Source organism: Vicia villosa, linkage group LG1 (genome assembly GCF_029867415.1).
Source record: "Vicia villosa cultivar HV-30 ecotype Madison, WI linkage group LG1, Vvil1.0, whole genome shotgun sequence".
In the NCBI taxonomy this organism is placed as follows: Eukaryota; Viridiplantae; Streptophyta; class Magnoliopsida; order Fabales; family Fabaceae; genus Vicia; species Vicia villosa.
The window spans coordinates 45,185,645-45,197,530 of record NC_081180.1 but is presented as its reverse complement, the minus strand read 5'-3'; the positions used below and the strand labels follow the sequence as shown (position 1 = coordinate 45,197,530).

Below are 11,886 nucleotides of genomic sequence, written 5' to 3'. Positions count from 1 at the left end.
TTTATCCGACCATCCATTGTCCGCCTTTAAGTTGTACAACTTTAACACCGCAGACAATCTTGTGAATTTTGAACAACCATCATACAACGGTTTCTCTGCATCGCTTACCAACCTCTCAAACATTTTGGGACAATCCGCAAGATCTTCTTCAAGCGCTTCTGCAATCTCTTCGACTCGATCGCAATCGTATGTGTCTGTGCAATCGTCGTTTGAAGCATACTTCCTATTACAACTCGACCCAGCATTCCCGTTACTTTTCTCACCATGCATTGTCCAACATGTATAACTTCTATCAATTCCAAACCGTAGTAAATGGGATCCCAACTGTTTCCCGTCAACCTTATCCCCATAACAGCAACCCAAGCAAGGACACGGCATTCGAAGCGGGTCTTCGGAGTGCTTAACCGCAAACTCAACGAATTCCCATACCCCTTTCTCGTACTCTTTCGACAATCGGTTTGATCTCATCCATGTCTTATCCATGACTTAATTAAGCTAAACAAATGCTTCTTGGTTTCTCTATCAGGTACTAAGGAATTCTGTCAAGATAATAAATAGCTATCATCATAATAGAATACCTAATCAGAATACCTGATTTCTTAAAGAAGACATTACCTTATTTCAAGGTAATATAAGTCCACAAACCAAAAAATTGGTTGAGAGACACTAAATTGATATTAAAATTTAAAAAGAAGAAAATAACAAACTATAACAAACTATAAATTTAAAAAGTGAAATTTCTTTTTATATTAAAATTCAAACATTTTTTATGAAAGCAAATTTGAAAAAAAATAGAGAAACACATGTAACCAAAAAAAATAGAGAAACACATGTATACATATTTTTTATTAAAATGAACTAAAGTGCATGCAATAAAATTATTCATTTTTAAAGAAAACAAAAAGTGTCAAGTTTTAACATTTTAAAAGGATGAATTCAAGTATTTTACTCCAATTCAACAAACCACAACAACCATACATGTGTTTTAACATTTTAAAAGGATGAATTCAAGGATGAATTCAAGTTTTAACATTTCTTTGTATCATTAAAAGTGGTTTTTTTAATGATACAACAACCATATTTCCATCTTCTAATTTTACTCCAATTCAACAAACCACAACAACCAACAAACAAAAAGTTACGCCAATATTATGGCATAAGAATGACCCCTAATTATTTCCTAATTTTGATCTATCACCATTCATGGAACAAGTTATACACATGTTTTAACTATCAAAACACCATATTTCCATCTTCTATTTTTACTCCAATTCATCATTGAATCTTAGTTTTATGTCACAACTCAAACCACCTAAACTCTCATAAAACTAATAAGGAAGATTCAAAACTCATAATCATACATGTAAGATTTACTAAATCATAATTCTACCATGATTATCCAAACAACAACACAAAACATGATCATCCAATTTCATCAATTCACCATAACTATGAAACTCCCCAGAATTTCAGAATTTCCTCAATCTTTCCACCAAAACTCAGTGTTGTTCCAAATGTCAGTGTTGTTCTAAATGTCAGTTCTAAAGATTCTAAATGTTCCATATAAAATTCCAAACAAATTCTCATAAGCATATTCAAAAACATATAGCAGTATGAATAAGAACATATAGCAACCCACATACAGCATATTCAAAAACTTAGAAATTACCTAAAGGGATGCAGGGAGAACGGAGAACGGAGAACGGACGGAGGCGGAAACGGCGAACAGAGGCGGAGACGGAGGCGGAAACGGCGGCGGAGACGGAGGACGGAGGAACTGAAATTGATTTAGGGAAGAATCTGAGATTTAGGGATTCTGGGTTTTGTTCGCGAGGAGAAGAAGAGAAAGATACTGAGAAGCGCTTCTGAAATTAATTGGGGCAAGTTTAATTTGTTTTATTTTAAAACACCTACGAGGGCGCTTCTGAAAAGCGCTTTAGAAGGGCCACCTATGCCAGCGCTTTCTCTTAAAAAGCGCTTTTGTAACCCCCCCTTTAAGAGCGCTTTCAAAAGCGCTTTCATATCCCCCACTATAAGACCCCTATAAGAGCGCTTTTGAAAAGCGCTGTCATACCCCCCCCCCCCCCCCCCCCCTTTAAGAGCGCTTTTAGAAAGCGCTTTCATAGCCCCCCTATAAGAGCGCTTTTGAAAAGCGCTTTCATTACCCCCCCTTTAAGAGCGCTTTTTTAGCGTGTTTTTTTATTTTGTTTTTAGTGCAACCTATAACAGCGCTTTTTACTAGAAGCGCTTTAGTAGGTGTGCTGCTAAAACTTAAATTTGGCGTAGTGATACTTAGGTTTTGTTGTTTTTCTAGAAATTGCATGCAGTTAGGATTTACTGTTTTCGTAGCGATTTCTTGTGTAAAAATAGGTATGTGTTAGAATATGCCTATAAATGATGTCCTTGGTGATTAAACTTGAAATTTGTGTTTGTAGAATCCTTATCAATTAAATAAGTTTGAAATATGTACACTTCTCGTGTACATTCAAATTTGAATTAATTACTAATTTATTATTTTGTAATTTCATCGTGATCACATTCTATTTTTTGAATCTAGTGTTGTTGTCAGGAATTATTCCAATCACATCTATTTTATCTTTCTCATCTATTAAACATTTTACCAAATATGATTTTGAAAAGAAAACATTTTTGAAAATTGGTCTTTATGGGAATTGTTTATTCAACCCCCCCTTCTAGACTATTCGACTACCATATTTTCCCCCTAACAATTGACCTTAGAGCTAGTATTTTGATCAGGTCTTGCGACTTCAAAAAATGATAATATGGGTGATGATGATCCGAAAGGAGCATACAATTAAGAAATTAATTTTTAAGGTGAAAACTATGCATATTAGAAGAACAACATGTACGTATACTTATTATCAATAGATAAAATGCTTTGGTTATCTAAAAGTGATTTCAATGGTGTTTCCATTACAATATCTCCTAAAACATTGAATCAATAATAATCAACTCATACACATTCATAAAAACTTGTTGAATGAGTTGTTTATGATTAAGAAATATCAAAAATTCATATTTTCACAAATCTTTGGAAAAACTCAAGAGTATTCTTCCTCTCAAACACACTCCTTGTTTCAACCTTGTGAAACACTTAACAAAATGTTGTTCTCGTGTGATCTATATTTTGTTGTGTGAGATTCTTTATATACCATCATTTTCTTCAACCTTGAACCAATAAACCATTGTTGTGGTGCTTAGCTGTAAAGATTAAGTGTGAGTAGTAGGTCCAAGGTACATTAAGAAAACTAATGTTTTTTTTAAGTTTTTGTTGTGTGCTTCAGGATAAATAACCACTTTGTGTCTATCGTATCTGAAGATTGGCTTCCAATAAATAGAAGAGTGTCCTCTATACTCCATTGAAGACTTTTGTATAATTGTATAAAGGTTGATGCAGAACGAAGTTGTGAGCTTTTCAATCGTTCTTGGGTAGAACAAAAGATCACACTCTTAACACCCAAGCGTTTCACCGCTAGAGCATACAAACGCACACTCCATATTTTTGTTTGTACGTACTTAAGAAAAATCAAAAGTATGATACTTTAAATAATTTTTATTTTTTTTATCAAATGAGGTAAGAAAAAATAAGTAGTGTATATATGTAGTTTAATATATTAAATGAATAGTAACTTCTCTAGGTAGCATTGGATATAATTATTAGGCATGGTCCATTAAAAGTTGCTTTGATGTTTGGTGCATATAACAGAGGAGGTAGCTCCATAATCATAAAGTCGATTTCTCTTTGGCAGTGTCAAATTTTGAATTGCAATTAATAATACGAGTAGAGGAAAGTAAAAGCAGCTATCACCAGGGGAGAGCCACCACATTATTATTCCGTAGCATTGGAACATGGTATAGGATGACAGCACATAAATCTTAACCTTCAATGGATACACAACAATATTGGAAGCTATGCCCAAATCAAAGCTCAATTAAGTCTACCCTTGTAGTGTAAGGCAATCAATGACTTTCAACCAAACTTCCTTCATACAAAAGTTTAAAATAACTTTGTTCAGGTCGACTTTAAGTGCGTGCTACGACGTGTACTGAAAAAGTATCTCAATGTGTTAAAGACTGTGAGGTTATGTATAAATTATCTTTAACTTCTTTCTCAAATAATGTGAGACTATTTTAGCGTGTCAAAAACAATTATTTGAGAAATCGAAACTAATGAATATGATGCGATAATATGTGTCTGACCCCTCATTCTAAACTCAATGTTTCCGTTGACGTCAAGTCAACGGGAACTGCAGTTACAAAGTATTATCTATTTTTTATATGTAAATCATACGACTTTATTTTTTAAAAAAGACGTTGAGTCTTAGTATTATATATAAATCATTTTTTTCTTTAAAAATTTTAAAAATGTGAAACTATTTTAGACAATTCATTCCGAATTTCTAAGATACTTATTGTAGAGTTACATAGTTGTCAAACCCTTTGGAAGGGTAAATAAAAGTAAATCTTGGAAAATGTGTACAGGGTGTGGGTCTATTTGTTTGCTGTTAGTACTCAAGTTTTTCAAGGTGTGGGAGCAACATATTAAAACCATTATATTTTCTCTCTCTCTCTAGTGAGGACCATTTAGAATAGAAGGGTTGTTTATAGTTTCAAAACAAACTTGGTGTAGGCTTTCTTCTTGGAATTGTTCTTCTGTTTTGTATGGACATGAAGGGATATTATTCAGTTTCCTTGACAAAAAAACACATGAAACACTCATTTTTTTCACCTCAATTCACAACAAGACAACACCAATGCAAACAAGAAAATCATCTTGTCTCAGAACAAACAAGTTTACTAAATCATTCCCTCAAATTGTCTTCTTCCACTTCTTCCCAAAACACTCTACCACCTATTCTACTTGTTTTTGTTACTTTGCTTCTGTTTTTTACCCCAATTTTGTCACACCCCATTGTCATAAATTCAACTTCATCACAACAACTAGTCTCTCACACCAACAATGTTAACCAAACTTTTAGACCAGATTTCGCATTGCGTAAATTGAAGAGAATCAGAGCTCACTTGAAGAAGATCAACAAGCCTCCCATCAAGACTATCAAGGCATTTTATTTTACTTTACTTCTAAAATATTTATTTTAAAACGAATCGAAACGACAAGTGCTGAAGTGCTGAATCTGATGCATTTTTCTTGTGATTCAGTGATATGAATTAAATTCTTTTACTTTTTTTGTTGTTGCAGAGTCCAGATGGAGATGTGATAGATTGTATTATATCTCATCAACAACCAGCTTTTGACCATCCAAAACTCAAAGGACAAAAACCATTGGTAATTATTTCATTTTTCATCCAATGTAACATGTTTAACTTTGTCTTGTAAAAGGACTAAGGTTTTTTATTTATTTAAATAAAATGCTTGAATTGAATTTGAGAGTAAGAGGCTTAAGGTTTACAGGATCCACCAGAAAGGCCAAAAGGGTACAGCAACAACAACAATGGAGAAAATGCAACATATAACTTTCAGCTTTGGACTGATTCTGGTGAAACATGTCCTCAAGGAACTGTTCCAATCAGAAGAACAACAGAACAAGATTTTCTTAGAGCAAGTTCTGTTAGAAGATTTGGAAGAAAACCTAGAGGTGTAAGAAGAGACTCTGCAGGGAATGGTCATGAGGTAATTACAAATTATTACTACTATGAAGCACGGACACTCTGAAAACGATTCCGACACTGATATAGCTACACTTATACCAGTAATAATTTGAAAAAATAAATAAATTAAATGTAATTTCAAGTGTCAGTGCGTCCGACACATATGTCCGACACAGACATGAACACGCCTTTTTTTCAGAGATAGATTATTAGTACTTAAAATTTTCAACATTTGAGTTTCGAAACTTAAAATTTTGAAGGGACACCATGCATCATTACACAAAATTTTTCATTGCAGCATGCAGTTGTTTTTGTAAATGGAGAACAATACTATGGAGCAAAAGCAAGTATAAATGTTTGGACACCAAGAGTAACAGATCAATATGAGTTCAGCCTGTCACAGATTTGGGTTATTGCTGGATCATTTGGTAATGATCTTAATACAATAGAAGCTGGATGGCAGGTATGTTCGCATTTTTCGTTCAGTGTTTAAATATTACGAAGATGTTAAAGAAATTGAATTATTTCTGTTATTAATAATAAGAATGTAAATTTTCTTTCAGGTAAGTCCTGAGTTATATGGTGACAATTATCCGAGATTCTTCACTTATTGGACTGTAAGTATTGCATGCTTCTTTTGATTTTTCCTTGCTTCTAATTTCATTCTTTTCATTTAAATCTTACAAATATTTGATGTTTGAATTTGATAGACGGATGCGTATCAAGCAACGGGATGCTACAATTTACTATGTTCGGGATTTATACAAACAAACAACAGGATTGCTATAGGGGCTGCAATCTCTCCAAGATCAATCTATAATGGAAGACAGTTTGATATTGGCTTAATGGTGTGGAAAGTGAGTATTTCATTACTTCTATTTTACCATCACATTCTTTACTTGTTATGAATCACTGTCACAGGCGCGAGACAGAGATTCAGGCATCAAACATGATACTGATAAGTAAACACTAGTAATGATATAAAAAAATAGAATTAATTGAATGTAATTACGTGTGTCAATGTTATATCAGCATCAGACACTAACATATATAAGACACTAAACACGCATTCATTTAGAAGTGTGGTTGGTGCTTTTCACAATCTTTTTGAAAGTGTTTTGTTGAGCTTTTTTTGCTTTTCAAACTAATTTTTTTAGTATATTTCATAACTAGTTTAAATTGACATGAAAAAGTTAGGCAGGGAAATTGCAATGTAGGATTGAAAACTTTGAGTCCAAGTGAAGCAATAATTTCGTTTACTTTATTTATTCTCCATTCTTCTTTTGAAATTTTCTTTATGTTATTGTTATTCAAATGGAAGATTCCCTGGCTTTTTTCCATGTACGAGTGTCCCTCATTGGGGTAGCTATGTTCCTATCTTTATTTATTTTTTTCTCCCTTTATTAAAGCAATATTTCTCGGCTAACTCATGCTTTTTAACATTGATTTTTCCGTAACTGGCTTCAATGATACTTCTTTACTTTTTCTATTCTATACTTTCATCCAAAATTAGCATTAATTAAGTAATTAACCCTTAAGAGAACATTAATCTTGTTATTAAAAAATTAATCTTCTCCATTTATCACTCTAGCAAATTCTTCAATTACTATAGTTATAAAAATATGAACATTAATGCGACATTATGGTAGAGCCCAATTTTCTGTATACTTTATAATTAAGTCTAATCATGCACATTAGTGAAGTTAGGACACAAAAATGAATTTCGTGCAGTTGGGATATGTCTACATTTACACCGTCTAGGCATTACCAACCAATAGCTTTAGATCGATTGGTTTATAAAATATATAGATTTTGATAAATTTAAACAATATGATCTTAATCTGACAATCACAATATACTAACAACATGAATTAGGGTTATCTATATCCCTTTCGATGACACGGCTATAACATACACTTAATTTTTTTGGGTATATATATAGGATCCAAAGCATGGACATTGGTGGCTAGAATTTGGATCAGGTCTACTAGTTGGATATTGGCCAGCAAACATATTTAGTCACTTGAGAAATCATGCAAGCATGGTACAATTTGGAGGAGAAATTGTGAATTCGCGATCAAGAGGCTACCACACCGGGACTCAAATGGGAAGTGGACATTTTTCAGGAGAAGGTTTTAGAAAAGCAGCTTATTTTAGAAACTTACAAGTAGTTGATTGGGATAATAACCTGCTTCCTTTATCAAATATTCACCAATTATCTGATCATTCAAATTGCTATGATATTAAAGAAGGAAGAAACAATGTTTGGGGAACTTACTTTTATTATGGAGGTCCAGGAAGAAATGTGAGATGTCCATGAATATGAACACATTATTATTGGTACTAAAATAACTACATTCTTCTCTTCTATATGTTTTAAGTATATATTCTTTTTTTTACTTTTTCTCTTATTACAAAGTTTACATGGTTTGAGTGTATTTCTTCCTAGTTATTTCTCAACTAGAATTTTTTTTTTCTATAATGGATTTCAAACATATAATATATACTAGTAACTCTCAACTTGGACATTGTGGTGATGAAGTTGACTTTGACCAATAAACTTGGTGTGCATTGTTTCTAGGTATATGATTTTCTATGTTTAAACATAGTCCAATGTATTTGTAAATTGTGTATTTTAGTGCTAATTAATGCATCCGTTAAATGTGGCTATGCATTTGGGGAAACTGCTAAGCTCGAATAGTTATGTGTTGAAACTTCTATGCTATAAAATCTATCTGTTTTTAGTTAGGAAAACCAAGTATTTTAATTTGGTACCCATTATTTTATGAATGGTGAAGAATCCTATTCCTTTTCCCCACCAAGCATGGGTTTAATCACTACTATTTTTTGTTTATAATAGTTTCTTATACTATTCAATCCATATTGGACCGGACCGCGCAGTTGAACGAATTAGAAAATAAACTCGAGATAAATCACATAAAGGTTTATCGATCTTTATAGATAATCAAATTAAGAAATTTGAAAGAGCTATCAACATTTGTCCAAAGAGATGTTTTAAACCTTAAATCCTTTGGATAAAATCTAACTAATAGTTCAAACTCATATACATAAACATAACCCTAAACTTCTTATTTTGATCTATATGGAATTTTTCAAAGAAATAATAATAAAATGTCAAAAATTCCTTGAAAACTAAAGTCAAGTCAATGTTATAACTATATTATTGTATTAGTCTACAAAGTCTTAGATCATCTAAAACTAGACTACAAAAAAAGAGCACCTGGGTTCATTAGATAAAAGGTACGGTACAAGTTAGTTGCATCCTAGTGTCCTAATGGATGTTGGTAGCAATATTGTAAAATGACAAAACTATGGTTTTTTTCAAAAAATAAAATGAAAAAGAATATCATGTGTACAATAATAACTAAAGAATTGATGCATCCATGCGTGACAACAAAGCAATCCCCACTAGCTTGAAAAGATTATTCTATTGGTTCAAAGTCTTTTTCTTTTAAAAAGGACTTGGGAAAGGTTCCTTCAAATTCCAAAATATATTTTCAGAATGCTAGATAGTGTTGGACAAAAAAAGTCAGAATTTCTGGAGGTGATGGAAGAATTACTTTTTATAAGGAATTAATTGTGAATTATGAAGGCCCAAATTGGAAAGGCCTATGAAAAGAAGATTCCACATATGAAGAAGCAAAAGAGCACTTTGTTGTGAGATGTAAAATGTGAAGTAGTAGCAAGCAAGCAAAAGCTATTTTCATGTTTCTTTGAAAGGAATTACGTATGAGGTTTTTAATTGTGATAGACTGCCATTTATTAACTATGACGGTATTATAGATAACAGAATTTCGAGGAGAAACTAAGCTTCATTATTGAGTGTTAACTAACTTTACAAAGAGAAGCTTCATCCATCTATATAGGTGATGAAGTTTTAACAGAAACAATGCAAGGCCGTTGCAAATTTAATTAGCTTTCTGTTAAGTATCTTAGAAGTAATTCAGAATCAATTTTATTTTAGATTAACATTTCAATTTTATTTTAGATTAACAGAAACAATGCAAGGCCGTTGCAAATTTAGTTTTTTTTTTTTTTTTTTTGTGTGTTTTCGTCATTTTAATGTGTCGTTGTTTGTTTTGATTTTTCGTCTTTGTGCGGTGTATTTTGTTTTTCTGTCTTTGTGCGCAGTGTTCATTTGTTTCATTTTGAAAGATGAGTTTCGATCTAGTGCAGATCCTATCTATGACTTTGGTACCATTAACGCTACAGATCTGGAGACATGAATATTTCAGACATTTCAATATAGTCATAGTTATATTCGTAGGCATATGGAATTTGCTGTTTTATGCTATTAACATGGATGTTGTGAGTTTGTTTGCAGATTCATCCATTTTGTTTTTGGCGATTCTTAATTTGTATTACAACAATGTACTCTATCGATTGGAATTAATGAATATTCTATTTAGTAAAAAAAAAACATTTCAATTCAATTTGAATTGCATTTAAGTTTGGTAGTCTAAATACTGAACTTAAGATTCAATGTGGAAGATAACTCATTTATAAAACTCTCTCTCTCTCTCTCTCTCTCTCTCTCTCTCTCTCTCTCTCTCTCTCTCTCTCTCTCTCTCTCTCACACACACACACACACAAACCATCACCATCAACCTTGTGCACCAATAATTAGTATATATAGTTTTGGTGAAGTTCACAAGGAAAAACGAGTGTACGTGAGGCGTGTGTGATTGATTTCTGCTCATTCAATTCACAATGAATTAAATATTAGAATCGAACAGAATCACATTTCTTGATTCTGCGGGATTGGGAAACACGAGTGTTGGTGAGATCTGAGCGAATTTGCACATGAACAAAGATGAACGGCGGAAACGGTAGCTTGATCACAAAGCTTCTAGTATTTGATGGAAAGAACTGAAACTAGTGGATGAATGTGTTGTTTGACGCTTAAGATGTTCTTGATCTCATCAATGACGATTACAAGGTGGTTGCAAGGAATGCAACGAAAGCGCAAAGAGAACTGAGGAAGAAGGATCAAAAGGCATTTTTCTATATCCATCAGTGAGTGGATACGAAAGTGTTTGAGAAGATCGTTGATTCAATGACGACGATGGTTGGGTGGGATACACTAGTATGGTGCTACGGTGGTGATGTATCAGTGGAGTAGGTGAAGCTTCAGAGTCTACGTAAGGAGAATGAGAATCTCAACATGAAAAACAATGAGAAAGTACCATATTACATCTCCATAGTGATTGTGGTCACCAATGAGATGAAGGCTTATGGAGAAACGCTCTATGAGAAGGTACTCATATCCCTTACACCTCAAATTTATTACATTGTTGTAGCAATTGAACAATTTAAGAACCTCAGCACCATGAGAATTGAAGAGCTGCATAGTAGTCTAGAGGCACAAGAGTTGTGTCTGACTGAGAGAAACTCTAAAAGAGATGTATAGCAGACTCTGAAAGCATCTTCTAGTAAGAAGAATCAGAGGCAATTTTGGTCAAAAGCCAAAAAGAGACATGGTGGTTTTCCGAATTCAGAAGCCTCCAACTTTGATGAGAAGAAACATCAAAAGGGAAAGGAGAAGTGTGACAAAAGAAAGATTCAGTCTTACAACTATAATAGGTTTGGTCATTTTGCTAAGGTGTGTTGGTTAAACAAGGAAAGAAAGTCAAAAGAAGAAAACATAGCCAGGGGAAATTCTGATGATGAACATGTGTTATTGATGGCTTCTAAATATGATGGTGGATATTTGGTAGACTGGTGGTATATGGACATTGGCTGCTCAAATCACCTAACTGGAAACAAACAATGGGTGATTGATTTTGACTATAGAAAGAGGAAAAATATCAGATGTGTTGATGATAAGTATCTTAATGCTAAAGGAATAGGAAATGTCAAAGTCAGGGTGAAGAATGGAAAAGTTGTTCTGATCAAGGATGTTTTGTATGTTCCTGGTATGAAGACCAATATGATGGGTGTAGGTCAGCTAATTGAGAAAAGTTTCTCAGTAACTATGAAGAAGAATCTCTTGAAGTTGTGTGATGTTGATCAGAAGCTGATTATGCAATCTGAGCAAGGAAGCATCAGAACATTCAAGGTGAATGTGGAGACAACTGAAACTAAATGCCTTAGTGTAGAAAGCGTTGAAGGTGACTGTGAGCTATGGCATAAGAGATTGGGGAATCTGAACTTCAAATTCTTAGGGAATTTCAGTTCTAAGAAGATGATACATGTCATTCCTAAGATTTTGAAGCCTACAAAGTCATGTGAGAT

The 11,886-nt window shown here is 33.2% G+C and overlaps 1 protein-coding gene across 1 annotated transcript; it reads left to right on the top strand.

The window, feature by feature from the left end:
* The first annotated feature begins 4,548 nt into the window (after positions 1-4,548).
* Positions 4,549-8,547, top strand: LOC131636153 (protein neprosin-like). Its single transcript, XM_058906813.1, has 7 exons — positions 4,549-5,082; positions 5,222-5,308; positions 5,435-5,653; positions 5,930-6,094; positions 6,195-6,248; positions 6,342-6,488; positions 7,574-8,547. The coding sequence occupies exons 1-7, from the start codon at positions 4,684-4,686 to the stop codon at positions 7,949-7,951; spliced, it is 1,449 nt and encodes a 482-aa protein (XP_058762796.1). The 5' UTR covers positions 4,549-4,683; the 3' UTR covers positions 7,952-8,547.
* Positions 8,548-11,886: the final 3,339 nt, after the last annotated feature.

Excerpts from the sequence above, each read along its gene's own strand:
- LOC131636153 (XM_058906813.1), top strand. The coding sequence starts at position 4,684 with ATGGACATGAAGGGATATTATTCAGTTTCCTTGACAAAAAAACACATG. Across the intron at positions 5,309-5,434 it reads TCAAAGGACAAAAACCATTG|GATCCACCAGAAAGGCCAAA; the intron begins GTAATTATTTCA and ends TAAGGTTTACAG. Across the intron at positions 6,489-7,573 it reads TTGGCTTAATGGTGTGGAAA|GATCCAAAGCATGGACATTG; the intron begins GTGAGTATTTCA and ends GTATATATATAG.